This window comes from Amaranthus tricolor, chromosome 1 (assembly GCF_026212465.1).
Source record: "Amaranthus tricolor cultivar Red isolate AtriRed21 chromosome 1, ASM2621246v1, whole genome shotgun sequence".
NCBI lineage: Eukaryota > Viridiplantae > Streptophyta > Magnoliopsida > Caryophyllales > Amaranthaceae > Amaranthus > Amaranthus tricolor.
Window position 1 is genome coordinate 22,377,467 of NC_080047.1, and position 15,122 is coordinate 22,392,588.

The following is a 15,122-nucleotide window of genomic DNA, read 5'->3' on the forward strand; positions in this document are numbered from 1 at the left end:
CAGAAAACTATAGTGCTAAATAACTGATATTAATAAAGAAATTAGTAACTAACATAACCTGTATTTCCTTCAACATACTTTCTCCAGCTGCCTCAAATGCTTCTTTCCAACTTTTCACATTTAAGGGAGCTTTTGTCCTCACAACACGCCCACACTCATTAACCAAGTGAAGAGCATTTTCTCCAATTGCTCGGTCAATTTCATCAGGTATTGTGATCTTCAATTTCGATCCTCTCCCTTTAATTTTCATGTCAACCACGTAAGTCTTATACATTCCTCTCTTACCTCTTCCTTTGATCTTACTAGTTGCTAAGATAATACAAATGTTAAAACTTATCAAGTATGCCTACAATAATCAATAATCAATAATCAATAATATCTAAAAAAGTTGCTCCATCTCTCTTAACTACCTGTATTTCTATCTATCTCATCACCGTTAACTTACTCTACCTCCTTTCGAGTGATAGTTTGCCTTGGTTGTGGATCTAAAGCTTCATTCACTTGCAAGCCCACTTCAATTCTACTAACAAAGTTGCTTCTTTTCTTTCTCTTACCAAGTATGCCTAATAATCAATAATCAATAATCAATAATATATAAATAATTACAAACTAGAAACGTGAAAGTCGAGTTTTCAATAATGTACTTTCATCCAGTAAGGTAATGACGCCTTCTGATGCTTGGTCATTCAAGATTAGTGTAGCAGTTTCTTCATAACCTTGAAGATCGTCTCCATGAATCAAGTTATGGTCTTTCAAGGTCGGCGCATCAGTTGTTGGCGATTTAGTTGCTGGCAATTCAGTTGGTCCTGCTTTGTTTATATGCGCTTCATAAGTTGTTCGTTGCCTCTCCAAATCTACAAGGGTAAAGACAATGAAAATCAAAGTGAATTCAACATAATAAAATTTAAATTTTTTGAATTGAAATAGAAAAAAAAACTTACTTTTGCTAACAGCATGAGCAATCACATCTGTGATGTGTGGGTTAGAGCTATTATTGAATTGATCAGCTACATTTTGCTTGCTAAACAATTGCGTCCGACTAGCTTGAACACGACTCATAAGTTTTCCGGGGGAAATACTTTGACTGCATATTTTCTTTCCCCCTCCTCTCCCAACCATCTTTTATCTATTCAGATATTTTTGCAAAATTATCAAACAAAAGGTAGCTTCAACAATAAACAATATATTTCATGATAGAGCGGAAAAAATAAAAAATAGTAGCCGAATTGTTCATATAGATAACAAGAAAGATAATAGTGAATGTAAATATTGTACAACATAACATAATCAAGGAGAAGAATCAAAATCAAATTTCTTCTTCAACTTCACTCGATTCCTCAAAGACTTCAATTTCACCATCATTAATGAAATTATCATCTTCCAATATTTGTGTAACCATTTGCACTTCATGTTCTCCTTTATAATCCATAAACATATTTGTAGCCAACGACGAACTAACTCTGAAATAGTCAGTATGTACACAATTAGTACATTCAGCTTCAATATTAGCTTCCACCTCTACTTGTTGAAAGGCATATACATCTATACCCTCCTTATCTAGATCACTAGCACTCATATTATACAAATTCCTTGGTTGTGCTTTTATAACAAATTCCCAATTCTCATTATTTTCATCTTCTATGTAAAATACTTGCTCCACTTGGGATTCTAGCACAAACACATCATCCGACTTTAAAAGTCTATTCTTATTCACACTAACCAAACCATGCTCATCTACCTTATACCCTCTACCAAGGTTTTCTACATCAAACCAACTGCATTTGAACATAAATACATGATTTTCTCCAGGATAACGCATTTGATATATGTCTCTCAAAACGCCATAGTATTCCTTATCTAAAGCATCATCACCACGCACCATGACACCTGAATTTTGTGTTTGCCTATTTTCTGACCTATCACTGGTGTGGAAACGGAAACCAATTACAATATATGCTGTGTAATGTCGTACAACTCTAGAAGGACCACAAACCAAATTGTACAAGTCTTTATCACAGCGTCCAAGTTTATAAATTTTTTGTACCTAAATGAACAAATATTAACATACTTTATTAGCAAAATGGCTTACTGGAAAAACTTAAGAAGGAAACAATTTACAATGTATTACTTAAAAGCTTTCTTACTTGATTTTGTATCCATTTGGAAAATTGTTCTTTGTGCCTCCGTTCTACATTTCTTGGACATTCCTTCTCCAATTCCAACTTCTGTTTTCTATGACACTATGTAAAAACAAATAAAACTGGCTTCTATAGCCTAAAATATACTATACAATTCAAACTAATTAAACATAAGGAATAAAAATGGCTTACTAGACAAACTTAAGAAGTGGATCGTAGTTTTGAAGAATATAAAAATGGATTTGATCACACTCTAGATGATCTAGATGTTTTGGTGTACTCCCCCCAATGGTATGTCCAAGTGGTCTAAAAACCTCAAGATTTGATTTTAAGGTATCCTCTTCTATATCTTCATCGTCATTTCTTACTTTGCGATTGAATTTAGTGTCAATGTCACTCATGTACCTAGAGCAGAATGTTAAGCACTCATCTGCCAAATAACCTTCAGCAATGCAACCTTCTGGATGTGCTCGATTTCGAATATATGATTCTAATGTTCGGAGATACCTAATAGAATAAGACATGTTATGTTAGTATTTGAATAACCTTCAGCAATGCAACCTTAAAGATTAAGTATACCTCTCAATAGGATACATCCACCGATATCGAACTGGTTCAGCAATTTTTGCCTCAGTTGCCAGATATACAACTAAATGCACCATAACATCAAAAAAAGCCGGTGGAAATATCATTTCCAACTTGCATAAGGTCTAAGGAAATTTTTTTTCCAGTTCTTCCAATTGACCAACACTTATGTTTTTAGAGCAAAGGTCTCGAAAAAAAAAAACTTATTTCAACCAAAGGTTCATAAAGCTCTTTAGGTAAAAACCCACAAAGTGCAAGGGGAAGCAACTACTCAATAAAAACATGATAGTCATGGCTCTTCAAATATGATATCTTTTTTCCATTATCTTTAACACAACGAGAATTGTTTGATAGATATCCATCGAGAGATTTCCTTTTTGCAAACATACGACATATGGAAACCTTGGCATCTGACCTCAATGTATATATAGCAATAGGAACACGCACCTTACCATCAACCACTTTAGGATGCAACTTATCTCTGATTTTCATCTTCACCAAATCCAATCGAGCCTTCAAAGTATCTTTGTTCTTTCCTTGTATGCTCATTAAAGTACCCAAGATATTATCAGAGACATTTTTCTCTATATGCATAACATCCAAGTTATGACGAATTTTTAATTTCCTCCAATAAGGCAAGGTAAAGAAAATGCTTTTCTTTTTCCACTCAAACAAGCTATTAGACGCATCCCTTTTTCTTTTGTTCCCTACAATCTTCCCATATTTTTCTTGTGAGAATCGGCTATAATGTTGTAATACATCATCCCCACTCAATGGAACTGGTGCAACACCTTTTTCAATTTTACCGTCAAAAGAATTGGCATCATTTCTCCACTTATGACTCATAACGTCGATGCCCTAAATAACCACCCTTATGGATCAATGAAGTCCGTTTAGTTTCCTTATGAAAACATGGACAAGCGTAATAACCTTTTGTAGACCATCCAGAAAAATCTGCATACGCAGGAAAGTCATTGATAGTCCACAGTAGTCATGCACGCAAGATGAAATTTGTTTTAGAGTAAGCACCATAGGTTTCAACACCAACCTCCCAAAGCTCCTTTAACTCCTCAATAAGTGGTTGGAGGTAGACGTCCATATTAATTCCAGGACTTGTTGGACCTGGTACTAGTAAAGAAAGCATAAATGAATAAGGTTTCATGCATAACCAAGGAGGAAAATTATAAGGGATAAGAACCACTGGCCATATGCTATGTTGTGAATTATTAAACGGCTGAAAGCCATCACAAGCTAGTCCAAGTCTAACATTTCGCACCTTTTTAGCAAATTCACTATACTCTTCATCAAATGATTTCCATGCAAAGGAGTCAGATGGATGTCTCATTGTATCATCCACCGCACTCGCATTGTCATCCTCCAAAAAGGTATCATCCTTCTCTTCCCTAGAAAGGGCATCATCATCTATAATCCTATCACAATCATTCACTCTATATGTTTTAGTAGCATCCCTTTCTTTGTGCCAACGCATGTCTTTGGATGTCTTTCTACACATGTTCAACCTTTGTAGCCTAGGCTTCAATGGAAAACATCTTAGCACTTTTCTAGAAACCTTTACCCCCTTAGAAGAGCCTTCCTTTTCTTGTTTCCACCTTGATAAACCACAAGTGGGACACTCAATCAATATTTCATGCTCTTTCCAATAAAGAATACAATCATTTTCACAAGCATCAATCTTATAATAATCAAGGCCCAAGTCTTTAATGAGTTTCTTAGCCTCATAATAAGAAGTTGGAAGGTAAGCGCCATAGCCTTGACGTTCTAATTAGAGTAAACTATCAAAAGACTTATCAGACCAATTATTCAAAACCTTTAAATGTAATAATTTAACAATATATGACAACTTAGACATTGTTGTGCCATGCATTGTTAATGGTTCTTGGTACTCCTCTAAAAGTTTGAAAAACTTTTTTGCATTTGCATTAGGTTTCTCGTACTCCTCAACATTATTTAAAGCCTCTTCAGCGCTCCCAACATTCATAGCACCAACTCCACATGCATCTTGCAACATTGTGAAACCCCTATCAATGTCATTCGACTCATCAACATCATCCCCATCACTTAATTCAACTAATTCTTCCCCGTGAAGTTCCCAAAAAGTGTACTTCTCATACATTCCTCCCTTAAGCAAGTCGAATCTTACATCACATTTTGTTTTAAGAAATATATTGCGACAACTATTACAAGGGTACCTAATAGTAGTACTATCTCGATCATCTTCTCTTACTTTGGAAAGAGCAAAATTTAGAAATTCATCAACACCATTTACATAATCAATAGATGAACGATCTTTTACTTTGACCCATGCCTTATTCAAAATCATTTCCTATATTTAAACTTTATAATAATTAGATTATATAACATTCAATAATATCACCAAGAACTCCTTATAATATTGTTAACAATTAATACAAGAACAAGAACAATTTAACAACTTGTAGAACAATTTAATTTTGAGTTGTTTGAAGAACAATTTAATGATTCAAAAAGAACAACAATTTAAATTTTTAAAAGAAACACAAGAACAATTTAACAACTTGAATAACAATTTAACCACTATGTGAAAGAGAATTTTAACTTTAAGTTGTTTGAAGAACAATTTAACAATAAAAACAAGAACAAAGATTACCATTTGTTCCAATGTATGCATGACAAATCAAGATTTATTCTTATCGATACTATATTAATGATTTTAAAGCACGAAAAAATTGATATAGATTAGTCTTTAATTACAACCTAACAAATAAAATATGTCTTTTAAAAAACAACTTAATAGTTTTACACTTTAAAATCAGGATTCAAACTATTAGAGTATCTCTTAAATCCAATATGATCAACCATAGCAAGAGGATACTCATGATTCGCAATCATGCTAACTAACGCATTTCTAGATCACAAAACTTCAATGATATTAAAAAAAATTGATAATTAAACATTTAGTATGGTATGATCTCAAAAATGCAACACAACAGCATACAGAATTTGAGTTTCCACTTCAAGAGATAATTAGATAATATAAAAGGATACACAACAACAAGATAAAGGCATTTAACAGTCTAGGCATCCAACAACTTAAGGTGATTTATAAATTAAATAAACAACCTGGAATATAAGAAAGTATATTCAAAGAGCAAAATTTTCTAATGAGCATATGGTAATGAACTACCATCATTCAACCTACATTTTGCAATTTGCAAGTTGCTACAACATTTCCAAGGACGAAGGAACAAATACAAATTATATCAAATTTAATTATATCAACATTTCCAGGGACGAAGCAATTCTAACGAGCATATGGTAATGAACTACCATCTTTCAATTTTTTTTTTACAGAATTTCATGACAAATAATAGGCAAGACATACTTACTCTCAATTACATCATCCAACATCAAAATGTGCTCATTTCAAAGAAAACAGATAAAAATTACCCAGAAAAAATATGAACAAAAGTGAAATTACCTGATACGATTGGAATTCAGAAGCGTTTGTCAATGGTAGGCACGACGAAGGGACGAAGGCACGAAGCGTTCGTCAATGGCAGATACGATGAAGCTTTCGTCAATGGCAGATACGATTGGAATTGCACTGAGAAAATACACATACATTAATCTGATAATTACAACAAAGCAACAAGAAACAAGAACAAGAAATTCAAAGAAACAAAAAGGAAAAAAAAACCAACAACTTGTCGCGGGTTTTTTGAAAGGCGTATGTGCAGAATGCGGTAGCACCGGTGTGCTGAAGGCGGCTGGAACCCCGGTGTGCAGGCGGCAGAAGCTTCGGTGTATAGGCGGCAATCGCTAAGCTCCAGTGTGCGGAAATAGGGTTTGTGAGGGAATCGGGTTTGTGAGGGAAACGGGTATGGGTTTCTGAAAATACGAGGGAGGGAAATGCGGATTGTGAGGGATTGGGTTTCTGATTTGAGAGGGAAATGAAAAAAAAAATTATTAGTATAAGGGTTTTTGCAACGACTTTATTATATCTGTATATTTAAATATTTTTTGCAACGACTTTATTATTTATTTAATTTTAACAACTAAATTGTTTGTTGCAAAAAATTGGGTTATACCGGGAAATTATTTTAAGGGGTGGGGAAGTTTATTTTTTTATGGCAACGATTATTTAGCAACAACAACGGATTTTGCAACAACTTGTATTTTTCGCAACGAGAAAAATATAGTCGTTGCTAAAACTTGTTGCTAAAAAAAGGTTTTCTTGTAGTGGTGAGAAGAGTTTTGGCATCACTAGTCACCTCTCCTATTTCTGCAGATAGCAAGGCAACCTTTGGTATTTCTAAGGTTACATTTGATGTTATAGTTTTAGCTATAAATCCCCCATTTAATAACTTAAATGGTATAAATTGATTGTAATCTTGAAAATTTAAATATTACTCAACAAATGCAGTTGGTTTGTGGTTTTTTGAAATGTTAATTAGAACACATAATTATAATTAATGATTAAATTCTCATATTATTTTATTTAGAAAAAAATGTAACATAAATCCTACTAATTTGATAATGGGAATAATTGCAAGAAATAAAAACCAATTAATTAATCAAAGCGAACAATTTAAAGAGGTTCACTCAATGTAGGCTACGTCCTCTCTAGCATAGATTTTTCATTGATATACCGATAACACGCTAAGCTTCCTTCACATTTTAATGCAAAACTATAATAGAGATTCAAAGAGAGTTGGAGAATAGAAAAAGAGGGTTAAGAATGGATTATAGAAAGAGTGAATATAATTAATGAATTCTAATGTAAGGAGGTTATATAAATTTATATTGTATATTTTACTTCATACAATGACACAAATTGTGTGATAAACAAAAAAAAAATATTGCAAAAAGAAACATGTCCTTAGCACATAAAGTCGAGTCGCCATTCTGTAGTCTCTTGAAAAAGTCGAGTTGACTTAAGCAATTGCCCAAATGAAAACACATCTTCATTACAAAGCAACTCGAGTTAGTTTTTGTCTTTAAACCCAAAAGCACTTCTAAACCATCATTACTCATTTCACAAAAATTATTTCCTAAACAATTCAACATTTGATTATGATATTAATACATTTCTTAATAGACTTCAAAATATCCCTACAATTTTTTATTTTAGAACCATTGAAATAAAATTTTTAGAAATTTTCTTTTATGCGGCCAAACTCGACCATAATTGAAGATTTGGGAGATCCCTTTTTTTAGATATTATGGGTTTGGATTAGGTTTGAGTCTTTTTTGTTAGGATTTAAGTCTAGATTCTTGTCCAACTTTTGTAGACCCAGATTAAAAAAAAATTATGTTGCAATTTTGAAGGAACCGCAACAAATACTCTTTATATTCTTTATCTAATTTTTCCTATCACTTATATGTTTTGTTATTATATTAAACTGCATCATATGTCATGTGGTAGATAGTATTTTTCCACTAGTGTCTTTTCGTTAAACTTAAAAGTATATATTAAAATTCTATACATTAAGATAAACTTTAAAATATCTAATATATATATATATATATATATATATATATATATATATATATATATATATATATATATATATATATATATATATATATATATATATATATATATATATATATATATATATATATATATATATATATATATATATATATATATATATATATATATATTATATGAATATATATATATATACATATATATATATATATATATATATATATATATATATATATATATATATATATATATATATATATATATATATATATATTTATAAAATTTTAAATAATATTGCAAGTCTATATTATAATTATTAAATTTGTCGATACATGGATTTTTTAAAACAAAAAATAATTACTGACGTTTTCTTAATTTATTTACCGAATATATAATTATTTTAAATTCAAAGCTAACTAAATGGAATTACTATAATAATTTATAAAAATATATTACCTAATTTAGCTCCAATTTTAAACAAAAAATATCATATTTTAAATTAGGTAAATATTGTTATGTAATCAAATACTATCATCCACTAAAATAATTTCATTTGTTAAGACACTTGAAAGATGACATTCGTTATTTTCATGCTTTTCATCAGTATGTACTAGATAAATTGCCGTGTAAAACACGGATGCTCTAAATATTTACTGATATGATAATATTGATATGATTTTCTAATATTAATTTACTTACAACATCAATTGAATCATTAAATTTATGTATTAATAATATATTATTTAAGCTAATAAATAATTTATAATTATATTAAAATATATATGTCAAAGAATAGACCAAAAAATTAACATTAATCAATAAAATTTATCAAATTGATTATCGTTAATTTATATTGATAAAATCATAAAACCCAAGTAAGTCAAGAAATATCCGTTAATAGTTTTTATTAAATTTAGATTACAACAACTTTAGCATTCAATAAAATATTGTATTTATTATACAAAACTCATTCTTTTTAGTTTCTGTGATCCTATTGTTGAAAGGTTTAAGATTTTCCATCAATATATTATATTTTAATTGAATTTATCGAATGTTATAAAAATTTGTAATTAATCATAAAATATGTAAAATGAATATAACCTGTAATATAAATTTTGAGCATAAGACTTAAGATTGTATATATAAAAATAAAAAATTAAATATTTTTTTTTTTTGTCTTTTTTTTATTGAGTCTGTTCAGTTTTGATAACGATTGAATGAAGGAAACTTTAATTTTCTTTTAGATTTGGAAAAAAAAACTTGTAGGTTCATATAAGGTAATATCATACTCTTTAATATTAGATCACATATATTTATAATTAATCAACAAATATTTAATGTTTTAATGAGTTAATTATTTGTTATCATGTCAAATATCAAATATTTCATATTAGCAATAGAAAAAAGTCGCGAAAACTTTTAGTGAGAGTTTGACACGCATCCCAAATTGTTTCTTTATTAGTATATTTTATTGATTAAATTTTAATTACAACAACTTTAACATTCAATAAAATATTGTATTTATTATAAAAAATCATTCTTTTTAGTTTGCGTGATCCTATTGTTGAAAGGTTTAAGATTTTCCATCAATATATTATATTTTAAATGAATTTATAGAATGTTATAAAAAACCGTAATTAATCATAAAATATCTATAACGAATATAACATGTAATATAAATTTTGAGCATAAGACTTAACATTGTATATATATAAATAAATAATTAAATATTTTTACTTTTGTCTTTTTTTTATTGAGTCAGTTCAATTTTGATAACGATTTAATGAAGCAAACTTTAATTTTCTATAAGATTTGGAATAAAAAAAACTTGTAGGTTCATATAAGGTAATATCATACTCCATAATATTAGATCAAATATATTTATAATTAATCAACAAATATTTCATGTTTTAATGAGTTAATTATTTTTTTAAATATCAAGTCAAATATCAAATGTTTTCATATTAGCAATAGAAAAAAGGCGGGAAACCTTTTAGTGAGAGTTTGACACGCATCTCGAATTGTTTATTCATTAGTATATTTTATTTATTAATTATTGATTATTGATTATTGATTATTGATTATTGATTGATGTTATGATATAATTAAAGTTGAACATTATAGAAACCAATCATTTGGTTGGACAAAATGACAATTTAAAAGGAAGGATTTTCATTACGTATAAATAGAATATCATTTTTTAAGCTTCAATGAATAATGGGAGTATCATATCATTAAAATGTATGGTATCCTGCATGTTATTCCTTTTAACTGCACTAATATTATTAACATCCAGTTCGTTATCACTCAAATCATTAAAATGTTTATTAACGTTTAACTCTTTAAATCCTTCATTTAATGTTCCAATGTCGGATTCATCAAAAACAACATGTATACTTTCTTCAACTATACTTGTACTCTTGTTCAGCACTCGATAAGCTTTACTATTTAGTGAGTATCCAAGAAATATACCTTCATCACTTCTAGCATCAAATTTACCTAAATTGTCTTTACTATTATTATGAATAAAACATTTGCAACGAAATGGTCTAAGGTATGCTATATTCGGTTTTCTTCCTTTGAATAACTCATAGGGAGTTTTCTTAAGTATGGGTCTTATAAGGCATCTATTTAAAACATAATTAGCTGTGTTAACAGCCTCGGCCCAATAGTGTTTAGCTATGATCTCCCAAAGTTCCATATCTTGATCAATCACAAACATTTTCATCAAAGTTTTCCAATGTGAGAAATTTGTACCGCAAAACAAAGGTGGCCTTGAGCACGAACGTCCTTGAGCAAACAACCCTTCTCCTATTAGATCCATCACAAGATATTACTCTTTTTATGTGACACTCAGCTCTGATACCAATTGAAAGTTAATAGGAGGTTGAATACTCTCTAGAGGGGGGGGGGGGGGGGGAGGGGGGAGGGGTGAATAGAGAGTTTAGGCTATTTAAAATTTTGTCTGGAAACTTGTCTCAAGAATTTGAGGAGTCTGTCAAAAATGTTTTCTGGAACAGTTTTGAGTCAATTCGTAAACAATAACATATGTGCAGAAAATAAACTTTAAAGTATAACACACGATATGTTAACGAGGTTTGGTTCTAACCAACCTACTCCCCGCCTATGGGTTCTCTTTCAACCCGTAGGATTTCAACGCCTTTTATTAATCCGACTTTAATATAAACAAGAAGATCTCACTATCTCCTCACTCCACGTTCTTCCCCTTGAAGAACCGTATTACAAGTCCCTTTAATAAAAGCAAATCCCAAATCTCACAATAGAGATTCACAAGTTGAACACTTTGAAAAGTATTCTTGGTTAGGCGTATTAAACTTAATCTAACTCTTTTTAAAACTCTTAAACCTATTACAAATGTAAGAGTTAGATGAACTAAGAATTACAACTCTACAAACACTTAGAAAATTTCTAAATTTCAAGTTAAGAGAGAAAGTTGTAAGAAGAGGTGCATAGAGATGTATCCTTAATTCTGAAATGAAGCCTCATATATATAGTGTTACGCCTCAACACATCTCGGAAAACAAGAAGGCTCCTTTCCGTTATTTTCTGTTGACCTGGTCATTCTGCGCCTGTCTTCAATACCTTGAGCTTAACTTCAAACTGACGTGTACTGACAGCTAAAATAATTTCGTCATTGTGTGCTGTAATTTGTCTTTAATATCCAATGCAATGCTGCCACGTTAGTACTCATACAAGATAATGAATACTAAGCACAAACCAGATTTATCATAGTTTAAATAATCATTCAAATTAGTTCCTAATTTTAGTATTAATTCAAATAGTCATTTTCTATTTTTAGTGTTAATTCAAATATCATCTTATTAATAGAAAACTCTTTGACAACTAATTTAAATTCAATTATAGCCGTGTACTAAAATTAGCAAAACAGGTGTACCTTGTACTATATTTAATCATCAAACATTATTAAGCATATATTTAAATTCAAATTTAAATATAAAACATTTGAATGTTTAATAACAAAACGTTTAATGAAATATTCAAACTTAATTTCAAATAATATCAAAGTTAATTTTAATGAACCTTGACCTATTAAAATATTTCAAATATAATTACGAAATTAACCTGATTATAAATGTAATTATCTTCAAGACTTTAAAACGTATTTCAAGACTTATAAAATCAACTTTAAGATAAACTTAAGTTCTTTAAGCATATTCCAACATCTTCGAACTTAAATATATATCACTTATCAAATGTATATCAAATATGATTTTAGACTTACTTAAACAACTAAATGTAATTACTTAATTTATTTGTTTAATCAGTATGTGTTTTGAATTATCATCATTTAAGAGAATTGAGTCTTCAAATTCCCCTTATCATTATTTAAGAGAGTTGAGTCTTCATATATATATATATATATATATATATATATATATATATATATATATATATATATATATATATATATATATATATATATATATATATATATATATATATATATATATATATATATATATATATATATATATATATATATATATATATATATATATATATATATAATTTTAAATAATTTTGCAAGTCTATATTATAATTATGAAATTTAACGATCAATGGATTTTTTAAATCAAAAAATAATTACTGACGTTTTCTTAAATTATTTATCGAATATATAATTATATTAAATTCTAAGCTAACTAAATAGAATTACAATAATAATTTATAAAAATATATTACCTAATTTAGCTCCAATTTTAAACAAAAAATATCATATTTTAAATTAGGTAAATATTGTTATGTAATCAAATACTATCATCCACTAAAATAATTTCATTTGTTAAGATACTTGAAAGATGACATTTTTTATTTTCATGCTTTTTCATCAGTATGTACTAGATAAATTGCCGTGTAAAACACGGATGCTCTAAATATTTACTGATATGATAATATTGATATGATTTTCTAATATTAATTTACTTATAACATCAAATGAATCATTAAATTTAGGTATTAATAATATAATTATTTAAGCGAATAAATAATTTTTAATTATATTAAAACATATATGTCAAAAAATAAACCAAAAAATTAACATTAATCAATAAAATTTATCAAATTGATTTTCGTTAATCTATATTGATAAAATCATAAAACCCAAGTAAGTCAAGAAAAATTTGTTAATAGTTTTTATTAAATTTTGATTACAACAACTTTAACATTCAATAAAATATTGTATTTATTATACAAAAATCATTGTTTTTAGTTTCTGTGATCCAATTGTTGAAAGGTTTAAGATTTTCCATCAATATATTATATTTTAATTGAATTTATATAATGTTATAAAAAATCGTAATTAATCATAAAATATGTAAAATGAATATTACATGTAATATAAATTTTGAGCATAAGACTTTAGATTGTATATATAAAAATAAAAAATTAAATAATTTTATTTTTGTCTTTTTTTTTATTGAGTATGTTCAGTTTTGATAACGATTTAATGAAGCAAACTTTATTTTTCTTTTAGATTTGGAATAAAAAAACTTCTAGGTTCATATAAGGAAATATCATACTCTTTAATATCAGATCACATATATTTATAATTAATCAACAAATATTTAATGTTTTAATGATTTAATTATTTCTTATCATGTTAATTATCAAATATTTCTATATTAGCAATAGAAAAAAGGCACGAAAACTTTTAGTGAGAGTTTGACACGCATCCCGAATTGTTTCTTCATTAGTATATTTTATTGATTATATTTTAATTACAACAACTTTAACATTCAATAAAATATTGTATGTATTATACAAAAATCATTCTTTTTAGTTTCCGTGATCCTATTGTTGAAAGGTTTAAGATTTTGCATCAATATATTATATTTTAATTGAATTTATAGAATGTTATAAAAAATCTTAATTAATAATAAAATTTGTAAAACGAATATAACATGTAATATAAATTTTGAGCATAAGACTTAAGATTGTATATATAAAAATAAAAAATTAAATAATTTTATTTTTGTCTTTTTTTTATTGAGTCAGTTCAATTTTGATAACGATTTAATGAAGCAAACTTTTTTTCTTTAAGATGTGGAATAAAAAAACTTATAGGTTCATATAAGGTAATATCATACTCCATAATATTAGATCACATATATTTATAAGTAATCAACAAATATTTCATGTTTTAATGAGTTAATAATTTCTTTATATATCAAGTCAAATATCAAGTGTTTTCATATTAGCAATAGAAAAAAGGCGGGAAAACATTTAGTCAGAGTTTGACCCGCATCCCAAATTGTTTCTTCATTAGTATATTTTATTTATTAATTATTTATTATTGATTGATTGATTATTGATTGATGTTATGATATAATTAAAGTTGAACATTATAGAAACCAATCATTTGCTTGGACAAAATGACAATTTAAAAGAAAGGATTTTCATTACGTATAAAATAGAATATCATTTTTAAGCTTCAATTGAAATATTACGAGAGTATCATATCAATGAATAATGGGAGTATCATATCATTATAAAATAGAAGCAGATCAAAGTAAACAAAATCATCAACATTAATGTAAGAACATTCACATATCTTTTATAAAATATATATATTATGCCACGAGAATAATATACCAAATAAATAAAAACCAAATCAAGTGTATAAATACATAATAAAATTGTTTAACAGTTGTGATTAAACTATAAATACTACACCAATTCTGAGGTCACAATTCAAATTCATTCAATATAATTATATATCACAAAAAAATGGAGAAAAGAATCAAATTCATATTTTTGTTGGTCATTTTTACTTATTTTGAAATCGCAATAGATGGTCAAAGCGAAAGCTTAATCAGCAAGACTTGCAGTCACACATCTAATAATGCTCTATGTGCTTCAACATT

The 15,122-nt window shown here is 27.9% G+C and overlaps 1 protein-coding gene across 1 annotated transcript; it reads right to left on the reverse strand.

Annotated features, from left to right (window-relative positions):
* Positions 1–3,714: 3,714 nt before the first annotated feature.
* Positions 3,715–5,064, reverse strand: LOC130807783 (uncharacterized). The gene is made up of 2 exons (XM_057673120.1): positions 4,602–5,064; positions 3,715–4,502 (listed from the first exon to the last, which is right to left on the reverse strand). The coding sequence occupies exons 1-2, from the start codon at positions 5,062–5,064 to the stop codon at positions 3,715–3,717; spliced, it is 1,251 nt and encodes a 416-aa protein (XP_057529103.1).
* Between the last annotated feature and the right edge of the window lie 10,058 nt (positions 5,065–15,122).

Coding starts and splice junctions, on each gene's coding strand:
- LOC130807783 (XM_057673120.1), bottom strand. CDS start 5,064: ATGATTTTGAATAAGGCATGGGTCAAAGTAAAAGATCGTTCATCTATT. Junction 4,503..4,601: donor AGAACCATTAACAATGCATG/GCACAACAATGT, acceptor TACTCTAATTAG/AACGTCAAGGCTATGGCGCT.